This window comes from Embiotoca jacksoni, unplaced genomic scaffold (assembly GCF_022577435.1).
Source record: "Embiotoca jacksoni isolate LCO1_2020_lvr unplaced genomic scaffold, fEmbJac1.0.p SCAF_3, whole genome shotgun sequence".
In the NCBI taxonomy this organism is placed as follows: Eukaryota; Metazoa; Chordata; class Actinopteri; family Embiotocidae; genus Embiotoca; species Embiotoca jacksoni.
In genome coordinates, this window is record NW_027185381.1 from 8088841 (window position 1) to 8108038 (window position 19198).

The following is a 19198-nucleotide window of genomic DNA, read 5'->3' on the forward strand; positions in this document are numbered from 1 at the left end:
TATCCAAACAGATGAAATCTTAATGACACCTATTCTTGTTCTGGACTTACACCGGTCACCTGTCCCTGCCTCACTGTACAGGTGACCTGGCTTTGAGTTTACTACTCAAACACATGAGACGCTGCCATCATATCCTCCACTTTGTGTGCTGGTTAAAGGTGGGTATCTGGTCCAGCAGGGATGGAAGGAAGGGAGAGGAGATGGAGGGTTGGATATGTCCCCCAATTAATTAATTTATTGTCCCCTTTGAGAGTGAAAACCAGCTCCATCACCTGCCCAGCACAGTCAAACTCCGGCGTCAATTTTGGTCACGCAGGTGTTTGTTTTTGTTTGTTTTTTTAAGTCACTTAACTTCCACAGTGGAAGAACGAAACAGAATCAACCCTGTGACACACATTGATAGAAAGTTTGTTTTGACCCTTTAATAACTTATATTATAAACAAAATTAAAAAGGGACCAATGTTATGTGTGATATCACAGCATTTATGTGACAGCTGTACTTTTCAATTAGAGATTTGTGTAAGACGTGATCATTGAGTAACTATGCTGAAAAAATAGTGGTAGGGTTTGTGGTATTTTAGCCGGAAAAATATCTACTGAATTAACACATTGAAGCTAATTTCCGAAATGTTTAGTTGAACAAATATGCACTTGTTGCAGCTTCAGTTTAAAATAATTGTTCAGGTTGGATGATTTCTGCTCATAACTTTATTTGAAGTTTAGTTGTTTTGGTTATGAAAACCTAATGGGCCTAATGAAGTTGACATATATTCTAGGACATGTCCTATGACCTGTGTTGTGTGTCAAGACATGACAGGCTTGTTCCTGATGGCCTCTGGCAGACAGCACTTCAGGTTAATTCCTCCTCAGCACCTTCAAGGCTTCTGAACAGCCTTTAACTGCCCTCCGCTCCCCCCACATCTCAGAAGATCTCTCAGAAAGACGAGGTTAGGGCTTCTTTGGTGGAAGACTCTGCGCTGCTCTCATGTATATTTGCTCTATCTTTTTCTGTCCTCTCATTCAGTTCTTTCTCTGTCCTCCTCTTTTTTCAGCCTCTCTCAGGCCTGACCACATAATGATAGACCTGCTGTATATTAAAGGACCCTGCCCAAGCGTCCTCTCCCTGTCACCACCCTCTTCATGGGCCTTTATAAGCCTCTCACACAGGGAGGGGGGGCACTGCTTTCAAAAGAGGGATCAAGCATCTGGAAGGCCATCTAGTTCACAGAGCCACCTTTCCACCCACAACCGGAGATCTCCTCTCTAAGCATGGACAACCATTCTTACAACTTCCCTTCCGACTGCACCCCACTCACCAACTGCAAGTCTGCCCGTAAGCCGGCAGGATCCACCGTGGTGAACATGGGCAACAACGGCAAGAATCCTCCCCGAGACTATCTACTGTGGTCGCTGTGCAACACCTTGTACGTGAACTTCTGCTGCCTGGGTTTCATGGCGCTCATCTACTCCATCAAGGTGAGGCCTTATGCTCTTTTATTTGAACTTTTCTGACTCTTTTTACTTGTAAGTTTCAGTTTGGATTGGTTTTATGAAGCATGTACAACATCTGAGAAATGTGTCAAAAGAAGAGTGCACTTTTTGCGCTAAATTTGCAGAAGGACTCCAGACAACACAATAGCCGATCATTGTCCACTGTCCAGTACAATTGTTGTATTTGACAAGGTTGCATTCATTTTTAAGTCCTTTTTTAAACTGATTTGATCATTGATTGTAACGACAAATCCGTTTTATTAACTGCCAATTATTGAACCTGTTGGTGAAACTGTTTTGTCAGCTGATGTCTTCACTGATGAGTGACTACACCAAAGGTAGAAGCACTGGGTAACACTTTGTGAGAAAATGGAACAATTTGCAATTATTTAACAGAATGCCACGCAACATTAGATTTTAATAGTGCGGGTCTAGTGCAACACAATACCCAACAAGAACTTTGTCATGAAAGCATGTTGGCAGCATCAGGAAAAAGGAGGGTCGACTTGGCAAGAATAGCTATAAAACCGAGGGGATGATGTGGCAAATGCCTCAACGGGAAGTAAAGCACAAACAAATGGCAGCACTGCAATGTAATATCTAAAAGAACACAATGAACCCAGCTGTTACTTCTTTGGCAAAGTCAAGGAAAGTTCTGCATTCAGAATGCAACTGATTGGTGCCATAAAAAAAAGGACATTTGAATTGTCCTTTTATGTTGTTTGTCACTGTGGAAAATCTTTCATGGCAAATGCTACAAATACATTTTCGAACACTGCAGAGACTAGTGAATGATCAGATGGCACACAATAGAAAGTTGGCGTGCCCTTTACCACAGGAATGGGGCTGCAGAGGATCAGGAAAAATAAACCAAAACAGAAACTTTACACACTAAAAAAAACAGCTAAAAGGTGCCTGAAAATGTCATGTACAAAGCAGGATTGGAAACACATTCTGACTACCTGAATAAAACGGTTTCTGAAAAGCTCACCGCAAAAGGGTGTGTATACCCTTTATTTAAGTCTTTTTTTGCTGCAGCTCTGAATCACAGGCCCACTATTGGTTCAGCACTCAAATTAAAGACAGTGACTGGCTGCTTGTCTGGGGAGTTAAAAATGGCGTAATTGGCATCTTCCTAATGGGCAAGTACTCATGGGAAATTAGAGAGTGCTATAGGGAAAGACTCAGCTCGGACCTACACTTAGAAGCCGCTCCAGGATTCGTATCACTCGGGCCTCAAACAACCTTGAATCTGAATTGTAATGTAGTGCAATGATCTGTCTGTAAACAAAAACATACCAGAAAGTTATAATCTGCCTTTGTTTGCCTTCTTCCTCTCAATATTTAGCATCTAATAGGAGACAAAGTTTTAAATGTTTTGCAACAATTATGAAACTTCCAATTCAGAGTCGTAATTTCTGCTTTAGATTAAACTGACTCCTCTGGATGCATGTCATAATGTGAATTTGTGCATCGTTGTAGGCCAGAGACCAGAAGACCCAGGGCAACCTGCAGCTGGCGCAGGAGTGCTCCGACAAAGCCAAGTGGTACAACATCCTGGCAGCCGGATGGAACCTGCTGATTCCACTTCTGGCCATCGTCCTGCTCGTCCTCCTGCTCGTCCACCTCGGCTCGTCTCAGGGCTCCTTCGACTTCTTCGGAGAAGACGGCTTCCAAAGCTTCATGAAACTTTTCAGCTGGTAGATAATGGCAAAAGGAGATAAATGAAGATCATATCTCAAGTTTAACCCATTTACACTAACCATCAGGACAGGGCATTTAATTTGATACACAGGATGAAGGCTGATATAGTAGCTCCTTAGAATTTTACCAAGTTTAAATGCTCCTTTTTGTAGTCAGGAAGTGTGCTGGTCAGCACGAAAGTAATCCTATTTGGTGAGAAGGAAAATGTTGCAATGGTTTAGGCCAAAACAAGAAAAAACTGCAAGAGGTATTCAGAATTTGCTAGTAACACATACAAACATGAATAAAACAAAAGATTTTTGGACAAGTGACCTAAAAACTGCTTATAATTGTTATATATGAATTGTTCAGTAAAAGTAATCCAGCAGCTTGGTGCTTGGGATGTGTTAAAACAGCCTCCCTGATTGTAACATCAGCATTAGTAAGAAATGGTCAGTTGAGATGTGAAGTTGATCAAAGACTGAATAAGGCTTAAATAGAAAATAAGGGAAAAGATGAGAAAGACAAGAGGTTGTATCAAGGTTGAGCAACTAAGCGAGCAGCTACTCTGCGTCATTTTTGTTGTTATTTATTGTATTTATGTTGCGTGGAGATTTGAATGACGCAATGGAAATTATCTTTAGAGAGGAAAAAAAAGAAAGAAAGAGAGAGAGCAGAGATAAACAGGAAGACTGTGGAGCCAAATGATGAGAAGTCACTTTACAAACATTCACCTCCTATTAAAAGTCATTTATTTTCATCTTTCAGCAATATTTGAATTTTGATTACTGTAACAACATACATCTATTTTTGTCATTATTCATGTATTTTTGTTAGTATTTCATTGTTTTAAGCATTTTAACTTTACATTATCTTATTGTCAGTTTCTTATAAATGAGATTAATAAACCAGATACTGTTAAGTCAGTATTGCATCGAAAAAACAAATCAGCCTCCTTCATAAAATGTTTTTTCTTTCCTTTATCACCAAATCTACTTACAATTTTCAAGTGTTTTTTAGATCTTCACTAAGCTAATGAACACAGGGATGAAGAGACGCTCATCCAAATGGCTCTTGCGGTTCTGCTGCTGCACCTACACCCAGCTTTAAAGTGATCATTTTGGGTGTCGTAGGCTGGATTCTGGGGCGGATCTGAGGGAACGGGCAAGGCTTGGTTGTTTTCATCCCAGCTGTGAGCCTGCTGCTCCACCAGCTATATACAGAACATCCCGTTTTAGGAAACGGCATAAATGTACCCTCCAGTTGGGAGGCAGGGCAGCCCAGTCAGACCACTACAGAGGAGTGGGGAGGCCATGAAGCAGAGCGATGTGGCTCATTTCTATTCGATTCATTCTCAGAAATGATTACAAATTGAATGGCAAACGTTTTAGGAAAGTCTTATCATCTTACACTTGTCCTTTGCTGGCGGGTTAGAGCTCCAGAACACTCTTCATAGCCAATGTGTGGACATCTTGTCTAGTCTACTTGATCCTCCTGTTGTTCTGTAAAACCACAGAATAATTTAGAACACAATTAAACCTCCAAAGTTCAGGTTGACAAAGACCCTTAGACATATAGAAAATAGTGCTTCATCGTTTGTAATGTTGCATGTGTATTTACTTGGATTCCGAAGTGGAACAAGTAGAAACAAATATAAAATGTAATGACTCCCAAAATGTCCTGGCCAACAAGTCTTTCCCTACCAAGTGTTTTTATATGCCATGCCAAAACTGCTTCAGAGATGAAGTCCATTTAGTTACTATACAATCCTTAAGGAAATACAGATTTTGGATGTGAGCCACGTGCATAATTTGTTTTAACCCATGTAGCTGCCAGTAACATCTCATACAGTAGGTTTTGATAAACACAGGTTGTGAGCACACATGCAAATTAAGTAGGATGTTGTTGCCTAAATCAAGCTTCTACTTGCAGGATGTGAAGCACACCCACTGACAGCAGTTACGAAATTAGGACTCAAATTTCTCATTAAAACCCAGAGAGGCTCCGTTGTGAGCACACATGCAAATTAAGTAGGATGTCGTTGCCTGAATCAAGCTTCTACTTGCAGGATGTGAAGCACACCCACTGACAGCAGTTACGAAATTAGGACTCAAATTCCTCATTAAAACCCAGAGAGGCTCCGTTTGTCCTCCAGCTCCTCGCGTCTTGTCTTTGATGACTTGGGTGTCCGACTCCTACCAACTCCTACCGACTCCTACCGACCTCCCACCATATTAGCAGCTTCTACGCTCCTCGCAACTTTATTTATACACACCCAAATCACAGCCTCTAGATTCCAACTTTCTATTTTCCTCTTGTGGTCTGAGAGAAATGCTTACAGATGTCTGAGCCGTGGAGAATTACAGGATAGGAGTCGGAACTGCAGAGGGAGGGGGCGCTCACTGCTCCCTGCTCTCCCTGGGAGCTGTTCTCATGCTGAGGTCTGTGGAAGCAGGAGGAGGACATGCAGGAGGAACAAGTACACTTGTGCTGCTGTGTTTCAGGGTCAGCAAACATCTCTCACCCTCTGCTACATCAGTCATGCCTAACTTTTACCTTCACATAAAGCTAATCATGAAAAGGAGTTTTAATTAATTAGCTTGTTAGTTCACTTTTGATCAAGCCTGATTCCTGAGTATCATTGTATTTTGAATAACACTTTAAATAAATTACCTAATCTTGTATTTATGAGAGAAATATAACTGTTTCAACATAGACATAGGCTTGCTCTTGTTCGTACAGATTATCCACCAACAGTCCAAAAAAAGCATGAAGTGAACAGCGGCTCCAAAGTACATGACACCAGTGTACTGTATCCCGAGTGAGAAGCTGACGTTTGGTCCAAAGGTGGCACAAAAACAGCTCATATACCTTTCATGCAATCTTCTCATTAGAATGGGGTGTTACAATAGAAAAGTTGGCCTTAATGTGGTGCTATACGGGAAAGTCATTTGGACCTTTATATCATTAATGTAATGGAAACGCTGCCTTTGATATTAGTTTCTTAAAACAAGTTACCTTGCACATAAATAGAGACAATCATCCTCTGGTTCAACACTCCTTGAAGAAGAAATTATGAACTTCAGTTGGAAACGAGTTGAATCACTTGGCTCTTATACAGAACAACTCACTATTTCAATCTGTTTCATTAATTCATTAATTTTATTAGCATTTATGAGTAACTGCTGCTCTACATTTGAGTTATGAATGAACAATTTGTAACTGAACTCGGACTTTAGCCAACATGTTGCAAAAGTATCTGTTACATATGGTTAATTGCAGTGGCAGCTAAATACCTTGTGACATTTCATTTCAGATAGCGGATAAGTAAGTAGTCAAACTGGTTTCCACACCCTTTGTTCCTGCAGCATTGTCAGTGTTTAAATGGTAAGTTAAGATGTTATAAAAAATAGGTCTAAGTGTTAACACTTTAGAAAAAGGATAACACCTGTGAGCCCACAAGCAGATTTGTGTCAAGTTGGCTTCTCTGCCAGCTTTTATCACCATTCTATGATAATATTGTAGTAGGCTATATGGGGCTGTAAAAATAAACTGATCCAAGGCCATTCATAAATTGAAGAGATCCCATGCAGTCTGCACAACAATGCAGCCAGATAGCTTGTAAACAGTAAGAAAATACTAATCACCTTCAAGCTAAATCTTGCTTCAGCCTACCTCTCTCTGCTGCTCTTCACTTTCAGGCTCGATTCAACACTCAGTTTTGAGTTTTCTCTGATCCTGCTGGCATTTTGCAAGACAATTACATTAGTAAATAGTCAAGCAACTCCCACATTCATCACCAGAACAGAAAGTACCGCATTTAATCAAAGACAGATCTTAACCAGGAGATGAGACAAGCAAATTCAGATGTTTTTCTACTGAACTTGTCACAACCTGTGACAGCACCTAAACCTACAGCTGTGTTTCCAGGCAACAATGTTACTGGCTTCTCAGACAAACTGACAGACTGAAAGGTGTCATAACTACAATTGGAGCTTCATCTATGTCTTCATGCAAATTTTACTGTATGTATTTTTTCTAATATTGTCTGCTGCACAGAGGCTCTTCACCACCACCTCTCCTCTCCTCACCACCACCACCACCACCACCTCTCCTCTCCTCTCCTCTCCTCTCCTCTCCTCTCCTCTCCTCACCACCACCACCACCTCTCCTATCCTCACCACCACCACCACCACCTCTCCTATCCTCACCACCACCACCACCTCCTCTCCTCTCCACCACCACCACCACCTCTCCTCTCCTCTCCACCACCACCACCTCTCCTCTCCTCCACCTCTACCACCTCTCCTCTTCTCCACCTCTACCACCTCTCCTCTTCTCCACCTCCTCCACCACCTCCACTCCACCACGCCCACACAGACACAGGACAGACAGAATACCTGATAGACTTGACAACACTGGGCGTTTCCCAACACTACGGGGCTCGTAAAGCAAGTCGGTGAATTATCAAACATCACCAGATCACCACCAGTTCCACCACAGCCAGGAGCGACAGAGCATCGAGCCAAAGGAGCACACAGCAGGAGGGGCAACATGAGCAGGTAAGGATCCGGCGTGGTCTCCAATTAAAGAGCAACATGGCATGATGACCTGACTAGGAACTTATTACGATAGTTTGAATGACAAGAGTCACATACTTGCAGGACAGGTTTGAGGACTTTCTACTCCACTACATTGCAGAGAGAAATATTTTTACCCACTACATATATTTAACAGCTGTTTTTGTTATATAGAGAACAGGTGATCAATTTACAATGCATTGTTATACATAAAGATAATGGCAATTAACATGACCTCTATCTTGATCATCTAGTAAAATACTTCGGCTACCTCGGTATAAATAAAACATTTATACACAATAAAACGTGAAATGTTAGTCTGTCTTATGAGTACTTTTACTTTTATCATTTTATTTAACTGGTATACAAACTTTCTACATTGTGGTAATATTTGGTGATTGACTCTGTCTGTCTGCACCAAAAGCAAAGATCTTAACTGTCTGAATTTTTTCTTTCCCTGTATAAGTAGAGCATTGTCTTTTCCTGTTCCTTTGACTGCTGTGTTTCACATAATCGACATTAATTACTTTAATTATGTGCTTTTATGGACACTTTCTTAATCAAAAGCTTCACCAGATCCAAGTGACGCATGTATTTTGTGAACTCCTTTCACCACTGACATTGTAATACTTCATCACATTACATCCCAGTTCAGTTACATTCACACCTCAGTTCAATTTAGTTACTTAGTTTTAGCATGATAATCGACTTCAAGTAGACTTCATGTATCAATAATGCTTTATTGAGAATCTTGTAAAAAATAAAGCAAACAGTAAAAAGAAATCAAACATCTGCAGCAGTCTTCAGTCTGTCAAACAGGTACATTGTGTACATTGTTCAGTTTATAGTTGTTAAGCTTGAAGAGTAGTTTGAGTCCTTGTAAAACTGTGATTATACAGGTTATATATGAGATTTGAGGGGGAAGGCCTGGTGATGCCATTCACTTTGTTAGCAAAAATACCAAAATGCATCCCCCTTGTTAATATCTACCCTCTCGATCCCCTAGTGTGAGATTGAGTAAATGGACAAAGGGGTTGTGAAGTTGAATATGTTTGTCTAGTCTGCCCGACTCATTGATCTTTTATCTGATTGATGTTTAAGTTAGAATCTAGAATCGACTACGTCTCTGAGATATCAGTAGCCTGATTGTACTGTGTTGATGAATCAAATCATCAGTTAGAGACACCTTACTTGACTGAAATTCTTCAAATCAAAAAGTCAACTTTTTCACCGACAGTTCAGTAAACACCTGAGAAATACAAACACAGACTGAACTCAGTCAAGAGGATCTTGAAAGTCAGTTCCTCCTTGACATGACATATATGTGTTGTAATATCTGTGAACTTTAATCCCTTAAAAATATATGGAGATTTAAAGAGAGGGTTTTTTTTGCCTGCAGTTTATGATGGGACTCAGCGGATGGATTTTCTGAGCTCTTGGTTTTGCCATTTCTTCATTTCTGTGTTTTGTTTTGTTTTTGTCTTGAGTAACCGATGAAGAGCACAATTTACTAATTATCTTGCCAACACATTTTTGGTGAGGTTGGACCGAAACGTCGGACAAGTTTGAAGTCGCAAAGAAAATGTTGGTTCTACTTTTAATGAAGGGGAAATCATTTCAAGAATCCAAACATGCTGCTCTCGAGATTTTACAAATTTGAATCAGCATGTGTTTATTTCATACCAATACATACCCTCACATAGTTCTCTGAGCTGCAGAATATGTGTTGAGTCGCATCATTTATTAGTTTTGAGTGAATCTGTTGCACAGAGCACAATGTTGTTTTGTAGAGTTACTTGGAATCATCCAATCACCAGACATAGTTGCCCACAGCTCATATCTGGACGCAATTGTGCTGCATTCCACAATTTAAGACTTTTGTCTTCCCTTCTATTACCACAAATGATGGGAACAAAAGAAGGAGAAGAGGAGGAGAATAACGGAGAAAGAGAGGAAGAAGAACACTGTGTGCTTAGCATTACAAGCCAGTAAACACTAAGTGACCTCCTTAATCTGCTTCTCATTAGCTGTTCCAACTAGAGTCCGACCAATACTGGATTTGTGGAGCCGATCGCAATACCGATATTCGTGAGTAAAATAATCTGATATGAATAATTCTGCCAATATTCTTTATAAATATTCTGCATAAAACGTATATTAAATATTTTTTGCAATAATTCATTGAGGGTGGTTATCGAACACTTTTGACACTTGTAATGAAGATATCTAATTAAGGCAGGATATTTTACAGTTTATCGTCCACATTCACATCAGGGCACTGAAACAATAAACTTCACTGGGAATAATAATAAATTACTATTAATAAAGCAAACCACACTGATTGAACAACTTCTAATTTACCACAAGCATCTTCTTTTTGGCCAGTATCGGTTGATAATTTCGTCTGGCCGATATGTCGCTCAGGCTCCAGCCCAAAACTTGTTTCGTAACGGCGAGGATGAGGTGTAATGTGATGGAAAAACATCTGGAAACTGTTTAAGAACTAGTTAGGATGAAGATTTGTTTCTGTGAGCGCTCGTTAAACATGCACAGACAAGCGAGCACAGTTTGGTTCTCTTTACAACAACAATCTTTACTTTGCCACAGTGGCCTCTTTTCTACTGATTGAGGGACTACATGTGCTGTTAAATTAGGCATGGGTTTAGTTGAACATATGACAATTCATAGCTAACCAAATGCAAAAGGAACAGCTGGAAATGCGAAGGAAGAATTTCATAATTTTAAGCTTTCTCTCTAAAAACATGAATCATTAAATTTAACGCAAAATAATCACCGTTATCACTTTGATTGATTATTTGTGTTGTTGCCATGTCGTAATTGCTTCCAACACTCAAACACCTGACACGGTTCTGCTTGTTCATTCCTCTCAAATTTGCTTTGTACAGTCAACACAAAGTTTTTAGCTGTGTTTGCTACCAGAATTTCTCCACTGACCTCAATTTAATATGATCCAGTAGAGCTTCTCTGCCTTGACCTCCATCATCGATGTGGTCACAGGTTGGGCAGTCACTGCAAAAATGGACTTTGAACCTTGAATTAGCATGGGGCAGTCCAGTCTGTCAAATCCTAAACGTGGGGCAGTCCAGGTTTCACCTTTGACTTTGGTATTGGACATAATTGGGTAGTTTTTCAATTTGTTTTAAAATATGAATATTACCTTTTGAATGCCTCACTGAACTGCAGCTATAGAGTGTATGTGAATGTAATTTACTTCCGAACGAAACAACCCTATTTTCTCATAAAAGCAACCTTATTAAAGGACTATTCTTCAAAATCACTGAGATGATGTAGATCCATCCTATCATATCATTTGTTTTGTTTTCAATTTGTTTAAGAAAAATCCTTTTTGACGTTCGCGTTCTTGAATTTCTTGAATACCATTGATTTAAACATTAAACACTAATTGTTTTGGCTGTAATTCAAAATTAACTGATTGAAAAAAGTGATATCAAAATAAGATCCTTGTGTTATTTTCATCTAAAGCAGCAGCAGGTCACATAATCATCTGAACTTACCTGCACTTTTGAAAATGCTGACGATGAAACGTCCTGTCTCCCTGCAGATGTCTGATTAGCAAGTCGGAGGTGCAGAGCTTCATTGAAAGATGTATGACGGCAGTGGGCACCAAGCCGCATCATGCCCGCAGCCTGGCCGAGGTGTTGGTGGAAGGAGACCACAGGGGCCACTACAGCCATGGACTCAACAGATTGGGTCAGTGGGATACTGGAAGTTTATCACTTTATCTGTATGTTGAAAGTTTCCCTCCTCTCAAAAACATATTTCGGCCGATGTTACTCTTTTTGAATGTTTGCCGTGCAGAATGTTGGTCATTTCTTAAGTTGTTATTTTGCACATACAAACACTGTACATGGTCCTTCAGTGATGTCAGAGATTTCCAGAGTAAACTGTGACTCTATATACGGGTGCCAATGATGCTCACTGTCTCTATGTTTTTCGACAAGACATGTATGTCAAGGACATCAAGTCAGGAATCTGTGCCAAGGACGGTGAGCCGGTGGTGGACAAGGAGAGCTTGGCCACAGCGCTGGTGGATGGGAAGAACCTCCTGGGCCCGGTGGTGGGAAACTTCTGCATGAATCTGGCCATAAAGAAGGCCAAAGAAGCCGGCATTGGCTGGGTGGTGGCACACGGTGATTCCCATTTTTCTTTGAAGCCCAGAGAACATTTTAGTGCAGTATCTCAGACACAGCTGCTCTTATTTTGACAGAGGAATGATGGCTTTTATTTTGTTATTCTGCCTAAAAATCGTCTCATTGGCCCAAATGGGGATGACAAAGTTGAGACAAAATATGCTTTGTAACCTCTGCCTCACCTGGCTTATTATGAATTTAGGTATCCTGATGTAACTGCTATAATCATAGGTGAATGTTTTAATGTGAAAGGCTGCACTGGTCCAGTTTGAATGGGTCTGCATTTTGATTGAGTCAAGTTTCATCCATGGGATAAACACATTTACTCACTTCTTATAAACTGATGACTCACATTGACATGCACAGGCCTGTGTTTGATTGGACAGACTTCAGCATTCACAGAGGGATTTGTTTTCTTCTTTAAATATTAGTTGAGTGTAACAGGTAATTAAGTGTGGAGGAAGAGAAACCAAAAACTACTGCAGGTCAGACTGACAGCTTGAAAACTTGAATTAATACAATTTCATTTAAGAGGAACAAGCATTAATTTGATAGCTTTCAGCAATAAAATCCCTTTTGATCCCCCTTTGACATATTACTTTGTGACTTCACTCTTGTAAAAAAGCAGTAAACAAATTTGATGAATGCACAGTGACAGTACATTTTCACAGCTGTTAAACTGTTGAATTTCTTTCTTAGGTTCCAACCACTACGGTATTGCGGGATACTACGCAATGCAAGCACTGCAGGAAAACATGATTGTGAGTGAAATGTTTTTCTGCCTGTTAACTCATTTATTTCAGTGCCAGTTCAGCTTTTTCCAGAGAGGGGAAAGCTATACTTTAATACCCAAATGTCTGATATTTCTATTACTGTACTAAGAACAAATGGGAGTGAATGTATCTCTGAGTGTTATATTCTCTCTAATGATGACCTGACCTTCACAGGGCATGTCATTCACCAACACATCCCCACTGATGGTTCCCACACGTGGTAAAGAGGTACGTGTATTATTTGTTCAATAGAAGCTCAACTGATAGATAGATAGATAGATAGATAGATAGATAGATAGATAGATAGATAGATAGATAGATAGATAGATAGATAGATAGATAGATAGATAGATAGATAGATAGATAGATAGATAGATAGATAGATAGATAGACAGACAGACAGACAGACAGACAGACAGACAGACAGACAGACAGACAGACAGACAGACAGGCAGACAGACAGACAGACAGACAGACAGACAGACAGACAGACAGACAGACAGACAGATAGATAGATAGATAGATAGATAGATAGATAGATAGATAGATAGATAGATAGATAGATAGATAGATAGATAGATAGATAGATAGATACTTTATTAATCCCACAAGGGGAATTTTTTTTTCGCTACAGCAGCATTATAGGTACAGGAAACCAATAAAACAACAGTAAAATATTAAATCTAAAAATGCACAGTACATACAATAAATAGAATAAAATAAAATAGAATAATTAAATTAAAACTAACTAAACAATAGTGCAACAATAGTTTTAAACAACCAATAAAAACAGACAACAGACAACGGTGTTATTGTTGTGAGATTGATTTTGCCAGAGGTGAGTTATTGTACAGTCTTATTGCGGTCGGCAGGAATGATCTCCTGTATCAGGAATGATCTCCTGTATCAGGAATGATCTCCTGTATCTGTCCTTGTGACAGCAGAGCTGGAGAAGTCTATTGGAGAAAGTGCTCCTCTGTCCCTGCAGCAGGTGGTGGAGAGGCTGGTCAGGATTATCCAATATGGATAATAGTTTGTTCAGCGTCCTCCTCTCCACCACCTTTTCCAGGCTGTCCAGATTGCAGTCAATGATGGAGTCGGCCTTCTTAACCAGTTTGTTAAGTCTGTTGGTGTCTCCGACTCCAATGCTGCTACGGCTGTCATATGTGACACCAGGTCTTGTAGAAACTCTTTACAACATCCAATATAAACGTCAGCATACTGAATGACTGAATATTTAGCCGAGATGTTTCCAAAACAATGCTTGCATTTAAAAATGATTTCAAACCATCTGTCTGCAGTGCACTTTGGGCACCAACCCCATCAGTATGGCAGCTCCAGCTAAAGATGGAGACAGCTTTGTTCTAGACATGGCCACTTCAGCAGTAGCACTTGGAAAGGTAAGGTCAATATTTATACGGCAGCAGGCTATGTTTGTTTGTCACATATCTAAACTTGTCGGGAACTAAGTGGAAGCGTGCAATGATTGGTCACTGGAGAAGGAAGTTAAATAGCTTTGTGTTAATCATATAACTTCTGAAAGGTTTCATGCAAGGATAGGAGAGGAAAAGCCAAATCCTATTAATGGTCCAATCAAATTTAAAATAAATGGCATAACTGGGCACTGCAACTTCAGAGTGCATCCTCCCGAATGAATCAACTTCTTTGTAACTGTTTTTGAAAGTACCATACACAGTATACAAGCCTTATCACTCTCGTACTTCATGTCATTTTTTTGCAGGTGGAGCTTCATGCACGGCATGGAGACCCCATTCCTGAAGGCTGGGGCGCTGATCCTGAGGGACGGCTGACAACAGACCCCAAGAGAGTCCTCAATGGAGGAGGACTGGTGCCCATTGGGGGCAGTGAGGCCACAGGTCAGAGGCAAAGTAGACACAACTGATAGCATTCAGCTCAGGGAGTAAGAGACTCTGGTCAAGATATTTCCATTCAGTTAGCATTTCGGCTTCAATACTGAAGTCCTCTTTAGCCCTGCAGTTAAATTTTAAGACTCTGCTGACATCCAGATATCATTAAAGTGATCCTCTTTATCTACTATTGCAGCATCTGAAAAATTACAGGACAGACTCAAATACGTTGTATGCTGAAAAAGTTTATCAGATTAAGTTTTTCCACTTCCACTACACTTATCGGTGCAATTTCTTATGTTAAAATGTTCACACTATTCCAGCTTTTTATGGTGTGATGATTTTTCACATAAAGAACTGAAGACAGGAAGTGACAGCAGTCTCTATCAGGGTGGGATGATGTACCATTCTGTATGGTGATGTCCCAGTTCTCTCTATTGTTGGTAAATTACCTTAAATATCTCCTCTCATGATGTCTGTTGCTGCCCTCAGGAGGGTACAAAGGCTACGGTCTGGGAATGATGGTGGAGGTGTTCTGTGGTATCTTGGCTGGAGCTCGCTACAGCAAACACATCCGCACGTGGAAAGTAACAGATCGTGTTGCTGACCTGGTACGTTTTGGGTTTTCTTCTTACTTGTAAAAAGACAAAGTAACTTGTGTCGTGTTGTCATGTCACACAGCATGCTGAAAGTCAGCCTCCTCATTGTCTGTGATATGAAACTGTAAGTCTGTGAAATGTAACTCATAGCTGCTAAAACCCATTTAATTAAATTTCTACAATTTATTCTCTAATTTTGATATGAAGTCCTGTGTAGAGTTGTATTTCTCCATTTTAATGGGCAGAAGTTAAAAAGTCAATCTGATGTTACCATCACTGTGTGACTGTATAGGTCTGGGTACACTCAGAGAATTGTTTGCAGTTGTTGCATCCTACTGGGCATAGACCTCAGGTAGATTTTAATATCACTGACTATTGGAGCAGGTTTAACCAATCAGTATGTGCCAAAACCGCACAGAACTCTTCCCCCGCTGCAATGACTACATTTAGAAAAAAAACACTTGACTTCAACGCCATCACACCGACACCGTTCATTAATTGATCAGCTCTTCAGAGAGGCTGAGCGAATGTTAATGTGAACAGGGTGTCCAGACTATAATTACAGCGAGGAAAACTGAAGCTATGAGTTATAGTCTGGCACAGCCGGGCTGATAATAAGTAGCTGCTAACACTTAAATTAATAGCCACTGCTCTGATAATGTTGATATGTTTTGTTCCTCTGGTGAAAGTGACAGAAAGAGCAGCTACCTTAAAGAAACTGTTCACTTTTGAAATGACCAGTTGCAGCAGAATAATGAAATAAAAGTTCCCGTAAAATATAATTCTTGAGTAGATAGGTTAAATAGTTAAGGCAGACATGTCTGTACAATGTAATGAAGGCTGGTTGATCTGGAACAAAGTTCAAGCCATGACTAGTTCTCGCTCAATAAAAGCAAAGAAGTCAATCATGAAACAGGTTTTACATGTTTGACAGCTGTTGTCTAAAAGAAAAGTCTGACGTGGGCCATATTACATCACATCACGACCCTCTTTACTGTTTGTATTGGGTCGGCTCTCAGTGTCTCGTGTTGTGTTTTCAGGGTCAGTGTTTTGTGGCCATCAACCCAGAGAACTTTGCTCCCGGGTTCAGTGACAGGATGTCAGATCTCCTGTTCATCCAGAGAAACCAGGATCCCGTGAGTAGATCATTCTAAAGGACCCACTGAAACACTCGAGAAAGTAACCTTCCAAATCCAACTTGTATTTGAAAGGCTTTGCTATAAATGGAAGTGATTTACTTCTAAATAATAAATAATAGAGATCATATGCAGTGTAACCTTTTCTGTTGTGCTTTGTCGTAACTGCTCCAATAACTGATTAAGTTTCAGTATTGATGCACCTAAAGCATTACTTCTTTCAAAATTATTTAAAGAGATGCATTTTCAAAGGGGCTTAAAACTTATTTGAACGCGGTCCACTAGTTCTGAAGTGCTACCTGCTTATTCAAAGATGTGGTTTTGTTTCTGTGTGAGTTCCAGCCATCAGACTAGAAGTCCCAGTTGCATACCTTTTTTTAAATGTGGAAAAAACAATTCCAACGCTTAATAGTTCAATTGTCTACCTGTCTTTTCATGTTGGACATTATGATGGTTGACCTGTGATTTTGTTTGCTATTTGTTTATGTTGAGTTTTTTCTCTTTACAGATCATTAAAAAAAAAAGTGCAGATGATGTCCAGTGATTACAACTTCTCTGTCTTGTCATTTTGCTGCAGGCTGACCCTAACACTCCTGTTTTGGCTGCTGGAGATCCAGAGAGGGCGAACATGAAGATGTGTGAGGAGATGGGCGGGATCCTCTACCACATCAATGTCGTCAACTACATGGTGAGTACTGAAAAGTGTACTATTCTCATCTAGTTCCAAATGAAGGTTGTATCAACAGTTTTTTTTAAGTGTCCTCCCTCGGACCAGTTTTGATTAAGAAAATGAAGCAACAGATTTTATATTTTTGTTGGTAAACTATCACTTCTCTTTTTAAAATGTTTTAATTTATTTTATTGCAGAAAATTAAATGACCAGCTTGATAACACCCTCCTCTTTGGATACATCCTAAAAGTGTAAAGTTACAACTAGCTGGTCATTAATTACCATTTAGAGTCCAACCAAAGGAGACATCTCATCTAGCTCTGTTCAAACTTCCCACAAGCCACCTGCTAGCACCTCAAAAGCTCACGACTTGCTCAGGGATGAAAACAAAATGTTAAACCTCAGTTGCTGAATACTTCCCATACAAAAAACATAAGGACATTACATTTTAGGTTTACTGCACCTTGCACACTATTTTATGCCCTCTTGTGGCTGCAAAAGCACAATACAATCATCAGGATGAAGACAGGAGGGCAGCAATCTCTGCCAAAATGTTCTACGGATCAAACCAAGTTTAATGTTGAATAACAAAACCTAATTAAACTTTATGGTTGAAACGTATTCGTTTCTGATTAATACTGTTCACAGTTTGATTTAGAACACACATTTTAATATCTTTGCAATAGTAACAAGCTGGGAAGTTGCTAATCAGGAAGTACTCAATTAAGGATTTATTTTTTTATTTTTATTTTTTTCCCCATGGTTCATGCAGTGAATGTGTAACAGTAAGGTAACATAGCTTTGGAAGATTTGGGAAGAAACCAACAATTTGCAAGGCTATAAATAGCTCTTGCATGTAGGACAAATGAATCTACATCAATGCTTTTTATTTTTTATTGCTATAGGATACATTTCAGGGCATATGTTTCTGTCAGGAGCAGAAGAACTGGAGAATGGAATGAGGAATATTTACACAGACTTAAAAAACGCTAAACAAATCACATGGATTTGAAATGTGTTGCATCGTTTGCAATTTTGTTTTTGCACGCCACATTCAGGTAAAACAATGTTTTAATGTTTTAGTGTGCAACTGTTGAGTTGAAGAAAAAGCCTGAGATTGAAGCTAACTTAAATATGCATTTCATTTCTGCAGAATGAATGTGCTCAGAGAATTGGTGTCAGCCCTCTGTTGCCATGTGACAAGCTCGTCTCCAATTAGTTGGTCCACTCGGCAGCTTTGGAAATCTGCACTTGTGCTCGTCTTGGGCTTCATGATGAGAAACTTGGAAGTGCAATTCTGTTTACGCACATGTTGAGAGGAATATTTTATTAATTATTATACACACCCTTGGCAAGTATTTTAATCTTCTTAAACATCATAAAGTTAAATTTAAAAACAAATCATGACCTTTTAAAAGTTGTTATAAAAAGGAAATTACTTTTATTTTTTTTATTTTTATGGGACTCTGGACTTGGCCTTGAGATACTACATCTCTGACAGTAAAATATGCACATGCTGTGTCCAAAACGTCTGTAAATTGTGGCTGATGGTTGGATGTGAATGAGTTTGGAGAGGTTGAGTGATGCGGTTGAAAGTGAAGTAACGTTACTGTGGTGTGTTGTCATTAACTGAACAGGTCAATCCCTGTTGTGGAAGCTGTGCAATAATAAAACTGCACTAGTTGCTAGTATGATGGCCAACATTTTCAAATACTAATGAGTATTTTAAACTGTCTGTGAGAATGTCTCGATACTTTTGTAATTTTGAAATGATCTTTTTATTGAAAAGCCAACATGAAAACATCATTCCCATGTGCCTTATTTAATAAAAGCCACAAAAGACTTAATGTTTTGTTTATTTTTTCTTGTTTGTCTTTTTTCTACATCACAGTCTGCCACCAGAGGGCAGTGTAAGCTTCACTGTTTTGCTTTCAAACCTCACTGGTGACAGATCATTTGTCTAATATCATAGACGGTTTGAGTTATACTTCAGTACTTGTGTGAATGGAAAACAAGCACTGACACTAGCGCAAAAATACGTCTATACAACCTAGTCACCTTTTGATATTTGATATTGGAAAAGACAACCATATTTTTATTATCATCCTACCTAATCCTTATTGGGGACTGTATGTCAGATAAAATGCATTATATTATTGAAACATTTTTAAAGTAAACCATCTCTTGCATGCTTTGCATTAATTATTTAACAGCAAATCTAAGTT

General features: G+C 39.5%; 2 protein-coding genes across 3 annotated transcripts; both read left to right on the plus strand.

The window, feature by feature from the left end:
• The first annotated feature begins 1270 nt into the window (after positions 1-1270).
• Positions 1271-3196, plus strand: LOC138206705 (interferon-induced transmembrane protein 5-like). The gene is made up of 2 exons (XM_069163607.1): positions 1271-1477; positions 2975-3196. The coding sequence occupies exons 1-2, from the start codon at positions 1271-1273 to the stop codon at positions 3194-3196; spliced, it is 429 nt and encodes a 142-aa protein (XP_069019708.1).
• A 4430-nt stretch (positions 3197-7626) lies between these two features.
• On the plus strand, positions 7627-18820 carry LOC138206145 (uncharacterized oxidoreductase YjmC-like). Of its 2 annotated transcripts, XM_069162661.1 has the most exons (12): positions 7627-7737; positions 9783-9843; positions 11339-11487; positions 11739-11927; positions 12627-12688; positions 12875-12928; positions 14002-14100; positions 14442-14577; positions 15061-15179; positions 16208-16303; positions 16881-16991; positions 18127-18820. In XM_069162661.1, the coding sequence occupies exons 3-12, from the start codon at positions 11385-11387 to the stop codon at positions 18190-18192; spliced, it is 1035 nt and encodes a 344-aa protein (XP_069018762.1). In that variant the 5' UTR covers positions 7627-7737; positions 9783-9843; positions 11339-11384; the 3' UTR covers positions 18193-18820. The 2 variants fall into 2 exon arrangements, with proteins under 2 accessions (XP_069018762.1, XP_069018761.1); XM_069162660.1 differs by lacking the exon at positions 9783-9843.
• Positions 18821-19198: the final 378 nt, after the last annotated feature.

Coding starts and splice junctions, on each gene's coding strand:
- LOC138206705 (XM_069163607.1), top strand. CDS start 1,271: ATGGACAACCATTCTTACAACTTCCCTTCCGACTGCACCCCACTCACC. Junction 1,478..2,974: donor CGCTCATCTACTCCATCAAG/GTGAGGCCTTAT, acceptor GCATCGTTGTAG/GCCAGAGACCAGAAGACCCA.
- LOC138206145 (XM_069162660.1), top strand. Junction 11,488..11,738: donor CCATGGACTCAACAGATTGG/GTCAGTGGGATA, acceptor TTTTTCGACAAG/ACATGTATGTCAAGGACATC. Junction 12,929..14,001: donor TTCCCACACGTGGTAAAGAG/GTACGTGTATTA, acceptor ATCTGTCTGCAG/TGCACTTTGGGCACCAACCC.